Source organism: Haliotis rufescens, unplaced genomic scaffold (assembly GCF_023055435.1).
Source record: "Haliotis rufescens isolate VD_foot unplaced genomic scaffold, xgHalRufe1.0.p SCAF_17, whole genome shotgun sequence".
Classification (NCBI taxonomy): Eukaryota; Metazoa; Mollusca; class Gastropoda; order Lepetellida; family Haliotidae; genus Haliotis; species Haliotis rufescens.
The window spans coordinates 13467906-13485741 of NW_025963857.1; the positions used below are offsets into that span (position 1 = coordinate 13467906).

A 17836-nucleotide genomic window follows, 5' to 3' on the forward strand; every position below is an offset into this window, starting at 1 on the left:
CGAACGAGGGAAAGTAATGGATCGACAGCAACATTGGGAACATAGGCATAGAATAAGGACGAAAGAGGGAAAGTAATGGATCGACAGCAACATTGGGAACATAGGCATAGAATAAAGACGAAAGAGGGAAAGTAATGGATCGACAGCAACATTGGGAACATAGGCATAGAATAAGGACAAAAGAGGGAAAGTAATGGATCGACAGCAACATTGGGAACATAGGCATGAAATAAGGACGAAAGAGGGAAAGTAATGGATCGACAGCATTATTGGGAACATAGGCATGGGATAAGGACGAAAGATTAATGTATTAATTGTAAATAATGACACATGTAAATCTTTTGGAGAGGGCGTTCTAAGTTGTGATAACTTGTGCCCAATCCTTTTCATGAGCATAAAATATGTTTAAACTGGACATGGGCATAGAATAAGGACGAAAGAGGGAAATTAATCGATCGACAGCAACATTGGGAACATAGGTATGGGACGGGGAAGGCGAGAGATAACGTATAACCGATTCAACCAACTATAACTTCCCTCCGTCCGACATGGGCATGGTTATAACGAAGATGGAAAGCGTGAAAAGTCGTGTTTCATGAAACCAGTTCTTATCCCATGGCAGTGGTTGTTGACGTTACTATGTGAGTGAATAAACACACCACAATGATGTCGAGCCTGTTCCGGGGTTTGTTATAGCAAGAGCTGATTTACTTCGACACCTGCCTCGGTCGATTTATCCAGTTGTGCTATATTATGCTATTTTGGGACAATAGGAGGTGACCACATGGTAGTGTTATAACATCAGTCCAACATACCAGAACTAGCAACCGAGGCACGTCAGAACCTAACTAATACTTTTATAGGTTCCATTGTTCATACAAAGTGTTATTTTCACGTGTAGTACAAGAGGAGAGGTGAAATGGGGTTTAACGTCGCGTCCAAGATTATAACACTCATACAGCGCCGTGCATGCACGTGTCGTGTAGTACCAGAACACCCACAGGTATCAATAAAGACATCCGTCAATTGTTACGTAAAGCGGTCTCACCTGCTGCAGCTGTTGGCACTGTATACATTACGGTTCCACATGGTGATGCTTTCTACACATTAGGTGTGTAAAGTCGAGGTGTCACACTCTCATATATAGCGAGTTCCACTTCCCGTGTACAGTGCCGCTCAGAAACAATTACCGCTGACGTGCTCACCGTGGTCATTTGTACAAAATAAGCAGAATCTAACTTCTAGTACCAAGTACGTGTCGACTCATCAGGGTTCACTATGTGATTTGCCGTTAGTTGGTCATTGTGCCCCGATTGCGTTAATCGGTGTTCATGCTTTCAACCATTGGATTGGCAGACTTAGATTCTGTTATTGGCTGACGTGATATAGCTGGGCTAGTGCTGTCTATGGAGTACATTAACCTACAGTATTAACTCACTTTACAACTACTCATGACAAAGGTTAAGGGATTTTTTTATTTAAAAAAATTATCATTGCTCTAGTTTTGCATGCACCATTCTTATTAAAGGAAATCTAGAATCGCAAAACAGTAGGAAAGATTTAAAGGTTAATTTCTTGTAATCCACTCATCTAACTTAATGTTTACCATTTTTTATGAGGGGTTAGCACAAAAAGTCGGCACGAAGTCTCCCTTGCGTAAACTTGAAGTAGTTTCCTATGAAATATGTGCGCTTAGAACTGGACCCCTACAGCCACGTCATACCAAGACGTGAGAATGTAATTGTAGATAGGTAGCGGTACGTATATTAGGTCGGTACTGTAGCGAGTCCCTCCCCATACAACAATGTGTCGGAAACAGATTATCATGTGGGAGTGGTGTCAGGGGGAACAAGGTCTCTGTCGGGACGTGACGCCAACGCTCTCGAACAGACACTGAACTTATATCAGTTTTCCAACGTACTGTTTCTAGTTACGTGAGGGTATCTGTTACTTCACATCCCCAATAAAAGGGAAGGGTAAAGCTGACTTTGTTGAGTCTGTCACAATAAGGCAAAGGCTTGTCTAAACATTACAGCGCTTCTTTCATCTTGTTAACCGAATACTAACAAGAAGTCGTATTTCTGCAATGTTATCAAAATGTAACTTTTGGATTTCAAATGAGGAGGACATTTCCCTATTTTCATTTGTTATATAAGTTCCCGTGCTTTTTCAGGTGAACAATTGACTTGCCTGTGCATGTTTTTGTGACGGGTGCCGCCGGTGGGGCAATATACGATCACCTTTTCGCGAACACCTGGTATCATTACTATTCATAAACACATGCTCATGATATGGTCGGAGTCGTACAATCGAGTCTGTTTTGTGCAGAGATTTCTATTAGATGTGGAAAGGGTTTTGTCTCTTTACTTTCACAACAGAGAGTAGCTTGTTTCTGTCATTGAACTGTGGACACACTGACTTAATGAATAACAGAATTAATAGAATTTATGCTTTATATGCAAGCTTCAGGCGACGATACACAGAAAACTGCAATGTTGTAATTTAAAATCATAGACAGAGATATCGACTAGATGAAGTTAATGTTGATACAATGAGAAGAACCCTTTCGTATAACTTTGTTTTATATGATGAGTCAAACCGACGAATGACAAACAGTGCAAGGACGTCGGTCGCGGAAATATTTGGGTTATAGCCTTGACCGTGACGTCAGTTGACTAAGTTCACTTCCGGAATGTCAAGGACCTTTTTCCATCCACTGACACAAATTCCACTCTGACCAAACAGGTCAGATATGTAGATCATTTTGTAGATATTTAGATCAGTATAGTTTATTGAATGTAATTTCTGATCATAATGATTAAGTACATCTTACGAGTAACAACATTGTTTCGCCTTTCGATCATTTTCCAACACACGTGAAGCAGATCCTGGTACGGCTAAGGAACGCAAATCTGCACAGCGAATTCCAGAGCTCTCGGATCGTTGGAGCTCAGTTCGGTCATTGCTCCTCGTCACGTGGAGTATGATTTCAACATGAAACTCAAACTATCGACATATGTAATTACGTTGGTGTTAAGTTGGTGTATAAATTTGTTTGAAAAGACTTGATAACAAATTAGGAAACCATATTTGGTAAAGTCAAGTTTCGAAAAAGGATCCAACACATTCTGGTTTTAAACAGGGAATTGAAAACTTGTGCGTAAGGAGGGAGCTCACTTCCATTGACAATGAGCAAACATTTAGGAAGACTGTGACACTGATACGTCACAGTGTTGCAACGAAATGGGTAATTTGGATAGTTTGTTCTGCACATATCGTGTAACGTCCATGGCTCATACGTGCAGTATTATGTATGGAAATCTCGCCCTTATGATCTGATCAAATTTGACACCGACAGATTCTATTTTAATCTGATGGTATATTTGTTTACGGCGAATACAATTATCGGTTGTTTATTTTTCCATGCAGTACAGGAGAGTGTTAGTGTGAATAGAAACTAGCGGTATAACGAAGCCTTGGGCTCCGTTTCACGATCTTCGGACCAGCATTACTCTATGTTAAAGTATGGAAGTTACGATCCTCTCAGTGCTAAGGTCGCCTGGCGAAAAGGGGACCAGAGATTAAGGATGTTTTCTTGAATATCGAATAGCGGTATGACGACGTCATGCAGTAATTAAGGCTATATATAAGGATAAGTTATAACTAAAACCTGCTGATATATTGATTTTACCTGACGTGATACCTGATCTGCATTTATTATGTATAGTTGCCTTTCAAATTGAAAATACTTTTGTATGTTATACAAGCAATGAGAGATTGAATACTCTGAAGTGAGTGAGTGAATGTTGTTTAAAGCCACAGTAAGCAGAAATGGTGTTTTACCACATGGCGGAAAACATGAACAACGATCCACGCTTAGAGGGCACGATCCTTTTTAATCGCCTCATCCAACACATTCCCAGACATTTTCTACCGCGGGTTATAAGGCTTAATTGGTCAGAGAGTGGCCAATGAAACTGCTTAGTACAGAAAGTATGCCCATGAAAATTGGATTTGACTAAAAGATTACAACAGTTTTCAGAACATTACAAGGCTGAAAACAGTCGCCGAAACACAACTATGATTCCAAATTAGTGAGTGGGTGAGTTGGGTTTAACGCCGCTTTTAACAGTATTCCAGTTATATCGCGGCGTGTCAGCTTAATGTGGGAGGAAAGCCCGAAGTGATGCAGGTCTCAGACGTTTACCACTTCGGTTAAACTCAGCATCTCTGAATGTATCGTGAGGCTCCATAGTCAAAGTGTGAGGTATCTGGTCAAGGTGTACCATTTATATGTGTTTGCCTGATTGGCTTAGGACAGGATTATGAAGCCTTCTCACAAGTTATTATGAAAAGGCAGGAATATGCTTTCAGTAAACAAGTATAAAATCCCTTGGTTCATTTCAGTGATTATGTCTAATTACTGAAGATTTCAGTAATTAGACATAACCACCGAGTGAATCAGTTATTAGACATAATCACTGAAATTTTCAGTCATCAGACTTAATCACTGATTATACTTGTTTCCTGTAACATATATAGATCGAGATCTGAAAATACAGCGACCATGTCGTTGAGTACATGTGCCATACATTTTGTTTGAACTTAAGGGTATGGTTAGCTTACCTTACCGCAATCACCTACATCTCTGTCACCCAACGAGCAAGGGCAGCAATAGCTTACATTGCAAATAAGAACAATTTAATCGGATTTTATGTGTCAGCGAAGGTTCACAGAAGTAATCATTGTATGCGACATACCGGTACGTTCTCCAACAAAGAGCGGCTTACTTTAGTACTGTACAATAATAGTGAACGGCCGTTATGTGGGTATTGCATGTAAATTCAGTCTGTATATCTTGTAGTGCTCCTTCAACTGGTTATGCCATGTTTATCGTGTACTATAATGATGGATATATATGGTTCTTTATTCATGCAATGATTGAGCTATAAATTATGCAGTAAAACATACTGATGCAATTTACCGATTTTGTTTCTATGTTAGACGTCATACTAGGAAGCAGACTTTAGTTTAATCCACCATTGTTTAAGGGATTATCATGCTCCGGTAGGTTTATACCACAACAATAGCGTCCGACAAAATGGGAACCAGCCGGTTATCCAAGTGCCAATCGTAAATTAAAGGAAATGTCGGCTAAAGGCTTACGATTCCGCCTGTACAGTAAACTACGCATATAACGAACTCAAAGCGTGCTCTAATTCTAGTTCGTTATAACCGTAGTTCGTAATATGCATGTGTACAGTATATATAAAGCAAATTGCCGGGACCAAAAAAGAAAGTTCGTTATATCCGTCAGTTCGTTATAAGCGTGTTCGTTATAAACGTAGTTTACTGTATATCATAAGCATGGGTCCCTGAATCACAATCAAATAACGATGACATATATATTTCAGTATATTACCTTTGCCACCACATAGACAAAGTATTCAGGTCTGAAAATGTGGAACGAATAAATTTTAAATGTGTTACCAAGTTTCAATGGTGGAATCGTATCATGCATCAGGACGCTAGCTGTTTTATTTCTCTGAGAGAAATTGAGGGATTTAGCTGTTGGGGTTAATAAACGACATCGGCATCACTGTTCCTGGACATTTTATACACAACATATGAACAACAGACCAACGAATAAACAATAAAGCAGAAGAGCTGCTCGACATCGGCAGGTGCGTGAGTGCTGTTTTACGCCGCAGAAGTAACATTACAAAGATGTCAAGGTGGCATGGAAATATTTATGACACTTGGCTAGCACTTAAAACCGAATTAAGAATAAGTCCGGACTAGTACAAAGAGCAACACAGACACGTGCATGTATTATAGGCATGAAAGCGTAATACATATTTAGATAATTAAAGGGTAGTTAAATCAATAGGTCATAGAAATAAGAGGGAATATATACCAGATAATATAACAAGAATTGGCACCATCTCAGAGTGTGGGGACACACTCTTCGCCAGAACGGGGGTCGTATTATAGGCATAAAAGTACAGTAATTAACAACTAATTAAAGTAATTAACAATTCATTAGGGCACCTACGTGATTGTATATAAAGGTCAAGAAGAGGAGTTGAAACCAGTAAGATGTAAACATAACACATTGATATAGATATAGGAGACGGGCAGCTCTGATAGTTGAAGACTACGGGAGCATACTTGGCCACGAGTAACCAGGGGTGAGGGTAGTAGGTCGAGGGCTATACATTAATGAAAAACAAGTGGAACAGAGATGAGAGGGACGGAAACGTCAGGGTCTTGAGACATATATGGTATTGGGGGGGAATAGTTCGAATTCCAAAAGGGTGAGAAGCTACATCATGGCAAGTCCGAATAAGGTGCTGGTTATTAGATAAGAGTGGGTTAGAATGATCTAGTGTAGGGGGGAAAGGTGGCTGACCAATGATAGATGGAAAAATGAGTAGAGCTGTGACGTAGGTACCGGTTTAAAAAGGGGCAAAAGCCCCAAATCAAGGTCGGCTAAGAACGAATAGAGAACGGCTAGAGACGGCAAGAGAGCGGCTAGGTAGCGGCTGCGGCTGGGGAGACTACATCTGGACTGGTGCTCCGCTCTCGGCTTGTTGTCACGATCTTTCGAACCAGAAACAAACCTAGGCACCAGCATTTCGACTGAGACTGAAGCATTGCGGCCGAAGACTCATAATGAAGTGACAAATAGAGTGGGTTGACCGGCAACACAAAGTGGGAATAAAAGCTGTTAAACAAAGATCACTCTTTGTGCTTGTTGGAGGAACTACGGTAATAGGTCCACGGCCCTCGGGTACTGACATTGTACCTCTCGTAACATCCCAGTCTGTCAGCAACAAGAACGAGGGGATTACCGTGGTACAGGTGAGGAGGTAACGACTGTTACACTCCGGTTAATTAACACCAATTAACACCTGTAATTAAGGGGCGAAAAGTACCTTGGATACATGTACGTCGCTATATAAGTGCAATAATCTCGACGTTGAACCCCATTTCACCTCACCTCACCTCACCTCGCGTGAGCCATACAGTTGTTCTAACCAGCGTATCGTGACCTATCTAAGGAGGAACATACGTCAAGCATTACTGATTAGAAATAATCGGAAAATGTATATGCCTCTATGAAAGCAACATGCTCCGTTGTTTATCGTTAGAGGAAGCCATGGAATGATACCCACACGCTGGAGGACTAAAGTCGCACGTGACTTTGATACGTCACAAGGATTCTATTGTCTAGACACAACATTAGTGTTATGACTACCAGTTAGGAATAATGTATGGCAAAAAAGCTAAACGCTTAGAATAGTACCATACGGTAAACATCAGTTTTGGTTTCAGCACAGCTTATACAGAGCACTTGATGACTACTTTTAAGTCCACTGACAATAAACTTATGTCAACTAAGTATTGACAGGGCGCATGGACGTTTGTGGACCGCCATGTGTGTAACCAAGACGTGTTATAACGGTATCTTACCTGGTTGAATGATATCAACCAGGTTTGTTAACTTGGCTGAATGGTATCAGGGTTGGTTAACTTGGTAGATTGATATCAAGGTTGGCTAACCTGGTTGAATGATATCAGGGTTGGTTGAATGATGTTAGGATCGGTTAACTTGGTTGAATGATATCAGGGTCGGTTAACTTGGTTGAATGATATCAGGGTCGGTTAACTTGGTTGACTGATATCAGGCTTGGTTAAATGATATATGGGCTGGTTAACTTGGTCGAATGATATCAGTGTTGGCTAACTTGGTGGACTGAAATCGGGGTTGGTTGAATGATATCAGGGTCGGTTAACTTGTTTGATTGATATCAGGGTTAGTCAACCTGGTTGAATGATATCAGGGTTGGTTAACCTGGTTGAATGATGTCAGGGTTAGTTAACCTTGTTCAATGATATCAGGGTTGGTTAACTTGGCTGAATGGTATCAGGGTTGGTTAACTTGGTTGATTGATATCAGGGTTGGTTAACCTGGTTGAATGATATCAGGGTTGGTTGAATGATATTAGGATCGGTTTACTTGGTTGTATGATATCAGGGTTGGTTAACTTGGTTGACTGATATCAGGCTTGGTTAAATGATATTAGGGCTGGTTAACTTGGTTGACTGATATCAGTGTTGGCTAACTTGGTTGACTGAAATCAGGGTTGGTTGACTGATATCAGGGTCGGTTAACTTGATCGAATGATATCAGGGTTGGTTAACTTGTTTGATTGATATCAGGGTTGGTTAATATGATTGAATGATATCAGGGTTGGTTAACTTGTTTGATTGATATCAGGGTTGGTTAATATGACTGAATGATATCAGGGTTGGTTAACGTGGTTGTTTGATATCAGGCATAGTGAACTTGGTTGAATGATATCAAGACCGGTTGAATGATATGTGGGTTGTTAACTTTGTTGAATGATATCAGGGTTGGTTAATATGATCGAATGATATCAGGGTTGGTTAACTTGTTTGATTGATATCAGGGTTGGTTAATATGACTGAATGATATCAGGGTTGGTTAACGTGGTTGTTTGATATCAGGCATAGTGAACTTGGTTGAATGATATCAGGGCCGGTTGAATGATATGTGGGTTGTTAACTTTGTTGAATGATATCAGGGTTGGTTAACTTGGCTGAATGGTATCAGGGTTGGTTAACTTGGTTGATTGATATCAGGGTTGGTTGAATGATATTAGGATCGGTTAACTTGGTTGACTGATATCGGGGTTGGTTGAATGATATTAGGGCTGGTTAACTTTGTTGAATGATATCAGTGTTGGCTAACTTGTTTGATTGATATCAGGGTTGGTTAATATGACTGAATGATATCAGGGTTGGTTAACGTGGTTGTTTGATATCAGGCATAGTGAACTTGGTTGAATGATATCAGGACCGGTTGAATGATATGTGGGTTGTTAACTTTGTTGAATGATATCAGGGTTGGTTAACTTGGCTGAATGGTATCAGGGTTGGTTAACTTGGTTGATTGATATCAGGGTTTGTTGAATGATATCAGGGTCGGTTAACTTGGTTGACTGATATTAGGGTTGGTTGAATGATATTAGGGCTGGTTAACTTTGTTGAATGATATCAGTGTTGGCTAACTTGGTTGACTGAAATCAGGGTTGGCTGAATGATATCAGGGTCGGGTAACTTGATTGAATGATATCAGGGTTGGTTAACTTGTTTGATTGATATCAGGGTTAGTCAACCTGGTTGAATAATATCAGGGCTGGTTAACTTGGTTGAATGATATCAGGGTTGGTTAATATGGTTGAATGATATCAGGGTTTGTTAACTTGGTTGATTGACATTAGGGTTGGTTAACTTGGTTGAATGATATCAGGGTTAGTTAACTTGGTTGAATGATATCAGGGTTTGTTGAATGGTAGCAGGGTTAGATGCCGAATACTTGATTCAACACATATTGAATGATGAAGAAAATGGTTACTGGTTGGGCACACATATCGTAATTACAAAATGCTGGAGGTAAACTTCTAATTAAACAAACTTACCCTTGGTGTCGCGAAATATGTCGAGGCGTTATCGCGACATGAATTTAGGAGTGACAAGAGTAGCCTACCCTCCCTTTATGTCTTTTTATAGAGAGAGTTATGGCCCTCCAAAAAGTACAGGTGGCATTGTTTTCCGCTGTTTCAACGGTTACACGACCATGCTCTTCGGCACAAGCATTTTCATCTCCCCAGCTCTCTTTGACAGGGGTTCGGTAAAACAATTCCTAATCGGACATTTTGTACCCAACTCTTGACGCTACAGCGGGTATCCGGGTGGGATCCTAGGAGGTCGGGGCTCCGGGTAGTAAATTTGGACTCGTCACACACATATAACGGACACGCTCTATTCAGGGTGGGCTACTTAGGTCGCCCCCTCATTTTACCTCACTGACACCCAACGTCTCGGCACAGCAGTACACTGACTTTATGTTCTACTTTTATAACAGGTTTCAAGCTCATTCAGTCGGACATCGTGTGTTCTTCTGGTCCATAGGGACAAGGACGCCGCGCACTACATGGAACCTCATACCTGTGAATACATTGTAAATAAAAGCGACAAAGGCCTTTCAATAACCATGAACCATATCTGCTAAGGGGTCTCATGCGAAAATAAAGCGTCAACGCCAGAGAATAATCATACTAGCTATAGGCCATGTGCCGAAACAGATTTCATTGAGTGTAGAAGAGAAGACCATAGGCTTTCAGCGCTGGCATGACTGGAGTCACTATTACTGGCTGTCGTAAGAAGTGGGTGAATGGCAGAGACTGTGTATAGTTATATATTTAGACTGCTCCCCGGGTCTTCATTAGATTTGATAAATCAGGACAGTTTTATTCAAACTTATCCTTTGCATTAAACACCTCGCATGTGGCAGTAACATAGTAAAGTAATACATACACCCGAGAGCATGAACTCGGGTCTATGTAACGGATCAGCAATCACATAGTACAGTGCTATTTCACTGCGGTAACGACTCGCGTACCCAGTGAGTGGCTGCTCACCTTGCCCGGCATGTGACAGAGCTTTACCTGCATGTTGCAAGATAATATCACTTTGTAAATCTGATCAGAAGGCCATTTACATGTGGCATTCGGATTGACTTATATTTGTGTACATGTAACATGTTAATGTGTATAACATGATTACGGTATATGCGTTAAAGGCTTTTGTCCATTTGATATTTTTGGGGGATGGGGGCCTGGGAGTTTATCGAAAAAATAACTTGTCCCCGAAAATTCTTGAAAAAAATAATTATGCTTCAAATTGTTGGGGAGAAAGAGACATTTCTGCTACAAAAATTACATTGTTGCAATGTGTTTTTAAAAAAAATAAAATAATATTTTTGCTCATATTTTGAATTAAAAAAACTATGTGGTTGTGCAGGTGTGGATGAAATAATACCTGGTCTCAAAACAACATCTAGCCCCTTTCCCCTTCCCCAAAACACACACACACACACGCACGCACGCGCGAAAATCAAATGGTCGGTCCCGTAGAGTTATCTCCCTTTGGTTTAACTAGACCATGAAAGAGTTTCGGGAGTGAAAACGAGGCCGATTCAACGAGACAATTCGACAGTGATAAAAACTCAGACTGTAATTCTATACTGATCCGAACTTCTGAATGATATCAAATTATATGACTTCATTATACCACCTTTTACACCAACACTATTTCGAATGATTGCCTTAAAAAGACACGACTTCGCTGTACCACTAATATCCATTTACACTAAAACGCCGATTTCTATTCCTGGATGACACGTGACAAGGCTTTGCTATATTGCTTTCACTATCACAAGAATCCGCATTGCCCGAGGAAAACATAGGATAAGGCCCGTGAAGATCCGGGGTAGAATAGGTCCTCAGCAACCGATGCTTGACGTAAAAGGCCACCATGCTTGTCGTAATTAAGAGGCGACTAACGGGATCGGGTGGTCAGGCTCGCTGACTCGGTTGATGCATGTCATCGATCCCAATTGCGTGGATCGATGCTCATGTTGTTAATCACTGGATTGTCTGGTCCAAACCCGATTACTTACACACCGCCGTCATATAGCTGGAATATTGCTGAGTGCGGCGTTAAACAACAAATCAACAAACAAATAACATAGGATAACAGGCCGTGTTATTACAAATGATTTTGCATTGACCAAGTTCGTTACATTCAGAGTTGACTGTATACCAGTATGCATTACTTGACATGTGACGAGGAGAAGAGCGATCAATGTTAAAGAAATATAACTACCTACCATTAATGTTTTAAATACTGACCAAGTGTTTCAGCAGGTAAACGGTGCACAGATGGCAACTACTGACTTAACCTGACACAAGTCAGTAACGGTACATACTCAGCAAACAAATCCCAATAAATGTAGAATTCATAAAAACAAACTGTAATGTAAATGAGTGAGTGAGTATGGCTTTACGCCGCTTTTAGCAATATTCCAGCAATATTACGGCGGGGGACACCAGAAATGGGCTTCAGACATTGTACCCATGTCGGGAATCGAACCCGGGTCTTCGGCGTGACGAGCGGACGCTTTAACCACTAGGCTACCCGACCGCCCTGTGATGTAAATGGTGGAATTGGACATTTTAATCATCCTGTTCATTGTGTTTGTTTGTTTGTTTGTTGTTTAACGCCGAACTCACCAATATTCCAGCTACAGGACGACGGTCTGTAAATAATCTGGACCAGACAATCCAGTGATTGACATCATGAGCATCGATCCACGCAATTGGGATACGATGACATGCATCAAATCAAATAACCATTTGTGTTAATAGTACTTCGTGTTAGTAGTTAAAACAGTATAAATAGCCTTGTCAGCCAGTATCTTCAAGGAATTCGGACATGTGTGAATAGCGTGTAGCGGCATATTATGTCATCCATTGGTCTACTTCCAGAATTAAGCTAATTTGTATGAAGATAAATGTATCTTGTGCTGTATTTGAATATTGATCAGGAATTGATTTTATCTAAACCGCACCATATGCACCACCTGCACAGTATTACCTGGCTGGTTTACGCATGGGTGACTTTTACATTGAATAAAGACAGAATATTTATGACAAGGACTGAATATAGCAGAGAGAAATACCGATCAACGATACGTAACGTGTGAGGTCATCACGAACAAAGGTGTTGCAGACATGGAGAATACCTATCGAGCTCCCGTGTCATACCGTGTTATATGAAAAGGATGAACATTTCTGGCATTTGACGAGCGAAAGTATTTTACACAGAAATAGTCACCATCAAACAGCTGGTTGAAGTCAACGCCAGTTAAAGCGTCCTGCACATTGTGCGCTAAATCTCGGGATTTAGGTGGGGTCTATATCGGGATGTGCTTGTGTCCCATCCTCAAGTTTAACATTGGATTCGTAAGAAGGTCCAGTTGGTCGAATAATCGATTGAACATGACCACACAGATGACCATCAATTTTCAGACAGTCGTTTACTTTTAGCTTTGATGCCGTTTTCATGAAATGTCACTGTCAGAGCCCGTTGATAGAGGGTTTACTGCCAGATTTACTTACCTTATTGTTTAAAACATATCCTTTAGTAAAACGTATTCACATTTATCTGAAGTGAATTCCGCAGTCTTATTTTGTAATTGGTATTTGTGAATACGGCCCGAGTCTAGCCATTTTGTTTTGATCACGTTGCAGGACATATGCCACGTGCCCGTCTGTAGGTGGTTGTGGTTCTTAAATAAATTTTTAAATTGTTAAATAAATTTAAATTGTTAAATAGATCACGTGTAAGTAACAAAGAGCTTACTCAAACGAGGATAGGCTACACAACACACGTATGCATAAATATAAAGGAGTGTCTATTCGTGTTGGATGAAAAAATGTATATTGTCATTATTGAGCGTTGGTTTGCCTTATATTTCTGTATTATATATTCTGCCTATAGGCAGAAAACAGAATGTCGACATGTCACCGTATGTGTAGGTTGATCAGAAACGCGAGACAGCGGTAGCAGGTGTTGTGCTAATGGATGTGTATGCTTGCCTACAAACATGTACAACATTTAGCCAATAACCGACTCACTTTGCAATAAAAACCTAAATCGTTCATGTGAAGCCGCTGTTAACGGTCAAGGCCACACAGCATTTACTAAACTATAGTTTCTCACACGACCGGCCGTGATGTGCAAATTTCAACAAAATATGTGTTATAAAATACGAGGAAGTGAAAATGCAAAACGGTTATAACATATTAGGCAGATGAAGACAATATAGACATAATCAATATTTGACGAATGCACTCCACTGTTGATATTTGTTTTATACTCCACGGTATATATGACTTTTATAACGTAATAAATATTGCACTTTTATAACAATAAATGGGGCGGTGGGGTAGCCTAGTGGTTAAAGCGTTCGCTCGTCAAGCCGAAGACCCGGGTCCGATTCCCGACATGGGTACAATGATTGGAGCCTATTTCCGGTGTCTCCGCTAGTTCATAAATTGCATATCGAAAGAAAGGTCCGATCGCGAGTGCTCTACCCATATTTGTCACACAAAATCATACGTGAATAGTGTGATGACGTGAATAGATCAATATTAACCATATAACAGGCCACATCTCTACAATTGACAGTGTGCAGATCGAGTACAGCGTCGTCGCTATGGGCAACCGACACGCTGTTTGACCCTAAGGTCGCCCCCCACTTCACCGTCAACTCGCATACTGTCACATTCACAGTACACTGCCTTTATATTCAACCGCACTGCGAGTATAAGTCATTGAATCGAAGGATATACAAGGTTCGCCAATGCTTGAATACATTGCGATACCTAAGGCGTTCCCATATATTACACCTCATATTCAGTCTAGTCGGAAGATTTAATTGATTGCATGACAGGTTGGAGTGGTATTTTAATACGTTGACCTTCAAACTACTGCTGTGGGATACATGTATTAATGCATGACTGGCAACGCTTTTGTAGTGTCTCTCTGTTCTGTTAACGATTTATTCGACTATTGTTTTATACACCATTATATATATATATATATATGGTGTATAAAACAATAGTCGAATAAATCGTTAACAGAACAGAGAGACACTACAAAAGCGGTGTATATATATATATTATTAATATATATCTGCCCTTGTGTAAAAATACTTAAGTTACTTAAGAAGACATATTAAACATTAATACATAAAATAATCAGTCTCTGTTATCGGCGGAGAATGCAAAATAGTGGTGCAAAAGTTATGACCACAACCATACCAGAAATGCTTTAACCAATGAACAAGAATTCAAATCTTCTGTTATTTACTTTAAAGTACTTACATAGTGTACGTTTGATGCGATTTGAATTTCTGTTAATATATAATGTACATATATATATAATAGAAAGTATACACCCATATTTCATGGTGGCTAAAAGGCAAACAAACAAGAACTAGTTTTTCGATGTTGATGTATTTGATACAGGTATCATATTTTTTTTTGGACCTAAAGTTTGCAGCGTTTCGGCGGTGACTCTTTTCAGTGCTGTAACGTTTTGACAAAGTTTGAAATTGTATTTTCAAATCCGATTTTCCAGTGTTTACTTAGTTTCTTTTGTTCGTCAGTATAGTTACTGACTGGTGTTACCATAACATTGTAGACAGTTGTCTTAATTTATCATTTTGTTTTTTTCGCGGACTACGGGGGCATATACCCGCCACTGGCGAGATCATTTTTTCCTGTATACCTCTATATTTTATCTTTAGATACTTTGGCTCATCAAGTAGCTGATACCTACTTTAGAATCAAAGCTCAATCTTACGGATACAATCTCCAACCTGTCGATTGCCAGGGCACTGATCTTGAAGTAATTCTGGTCACACGTGGTAGGCCAATTCAAAACGAAAAGTATCTGGCAAAATATAGAGGCATGCAGTGATGATCTCACCATTGGCGGGAATGGGCCTGGGTAGCGGACAAGCTCTCTAAACCATATGTATCAAGTAAAGAATCAGGCGCTACAGGTAACAGTCGGACAAAAACTATATTCTTAAACAAACACATCAAAGCTGTCATTTGTTAACCTCTGGCCATTCGGTAACGCCTTCGTGTTCTACTGGATAGAGCGTGGACCTGATGGTTCTATCCCTGTCATAGTCATACCAAAGGTTGTTGCTATCCCTCCTGCATTAAGGAGACACAACAAGGGCCAGTCGACTCGGAGCCAGTATCCTGTGCTTGTGTGGATCATCCATGATACACTGCAACATGGTATCATGGGGTAGCACTATAAAACCGGCATTAGTCTAGACGAGGACAAGCAGCCACACACACACACACACACACACACACACACACACACACACACACACTGTCCACAAAACAAGTCTTCCTTATATTTTGCACTGAGCAGGGTCCCGTGAAGATCCGGGGTAGAATAGGTCTTCAGCAACCCACGCTTGCCGTAAAAGGTGGCAATGCCTGACGTAAAAGGTGACTAACGGCATCGGGTGGTCAGACTCGCTGACTTCGTAGATGCATGTCATCGCATCCCAATTGCGTAGATCGGTACTCATGATCTCAATCACTGGCTTTTCTGATCCAGACTCGGTAATTTACAGACAGTCGTCATGTATCTGGAATATATGTGGGTGCGGCGTTAAACAACAACAAATCAGCGTTGAGCAGGACGGTGTAAACTCAGATCCAGGAACGACTGTCAAATAGGCAGAATGAACAGTGACAGCTTGTCTGGACTTTTCCAAATCTGACGCATCAGTGACCATGAGGTTGTCCAATGCAATCCCCTATTTCAATACGTACCTAATGCTCCCATGTCTGTTCAGATGCACACTTGCTTTGCATTTGCATGTGTTTGTGACGTTGGCCATCTGTAAGGCAGGATACAATAACCGTTTCGCGATCACCTGGCATAATCACTATTTTGTAATAGTGATGCAAATGCTTATTCTGAATCATAGTTTGGACTCTGCTTTTTCGTAGAGATTACTTGTGATTACGGGGGGCACGGGTGGCCAAGTCGTCTAAGGCGCCGCGATTCGCTGTGCAGAGTTGCGTCCCTTGGGCACGACAGAAACCTATGATTGTGGGTTCGAATCCCGGTTCGCCCCGATTATGTTGCTAGGTTTGTCAGCACCATACCCGTGCTCGTGGGTTTCACCGAATTGGTAAACGTCTGAGACCTGCATCACTTCGGGCTTTCCTCCCACATTAAGCTGACACGCCGCGATATAACTGGAATACTGTTAAAAGCGGCGTTAAACCCAACTCACTCACTCACTTGTGATGACGGAAAGGGTTTTGTTGCTGTTATTATTATTCAGTCAGTTGTCAACTGTAAATTACGGAAGAAAGTTACCTAACTAATAATATGAATACTAATACCCCCTGCAGTGAACATTGACTGCCGAGCCTCCAGGTGGGAATCCTCAAGGAATGAATATCTATCTATATTATCGATCTCTGTCTAACAGTATTGTTGTCAGTGAAATCAGTACAACCAAACAAAGGTGGGTATTGGATTACCTTGGCGTGCGGAAATAATCGCAATGGACAAGCAACTTCAACACACGCACATATAATTTTTTTAACATGCAGGGTAAGAATTTAGCTCTTTGTGTTTATTGTATGAGACAACAAGTCCTTAACTAACTGAGGATATCCCAATATTTTGGCTAAAATATCTAATCTCGGAACGACATAAAGACTGTTTCCAGAAATCATAAAAGAGACGCAATGAAAATACAACAAGTAACCAGTCACAGGGTTGTTAAATCTTAAGTGAATTGCCCGCCGTGATACGGCTTCAGCATTGCCATTCGTTACCACTCGCCCCTTTCCGTAACCTGCAAGAAGACTCGTCTCCCTATCGATGAATGTTATGTGCGAAAATACGACAAACCAATGGAATGCGCGTATAATTTCAGGTTCTTCGTCAAAGAATCCCTCAGAAATATTTTTTGATCTTACATATGTCTTGCATCTACAAATATACCCAAGATACAGTTAAATGTGTTCAAACATACTGTATAATTCCGCATGTCCCGATGTGCTTTAAATTGCATCTGAAATATATATAATAAATTGGGAAATGTACGTGAACCATTACGCAACGAGTTGACAATTGTTTTAGGTATGCCCGTTTGCGCTAAGACGGAACCCGGTCGCAAAAATGGCCATGAGAGGGGCACGAGTCGCTATTCGGCTTGTCCCGGAATAACACGAGTTGGTCACGAATGAACCATTGCCACAAGCGGCGTAAAACTCTGAACACTCAAAGTAGCGTTACAGGGAAGAGAATATTACATGTTTTGGGGTATGTTTTTGACACAGCG

At 40.7% G+C, this 17836-nt stretch overlaps 1 protein-coding gene across 2 annotated transcripts in view; it reads right to left on the reverse strand.

The window, feature by feature from the left end:
* The window catches only part of LOC124140836 (annulin-like), a 45300-nt gene that overhangs the window by 25862 nt on the left and 1602 nt on the right, over positions 1–17836 (reverse strand). The window contains exon 1 of one of the 2 annotated variants that reach the window (XM_046508615.2): positions 1049–1116. The exons of the other annotated variant lie outside the window; for it this stretch is intronic. Within the exon in view, the coding sequence (XP_046364571.2) occupies positions 1049–1089 (41 nt within the window). The 5' untranslated portion in view covers positions 1090–1116. Of the gene's footprint in view, positions 1–1048; positions 1117–17836 lie in introns of those variants that run through there. 2 annotated transcript variants of the gene reach the window in all.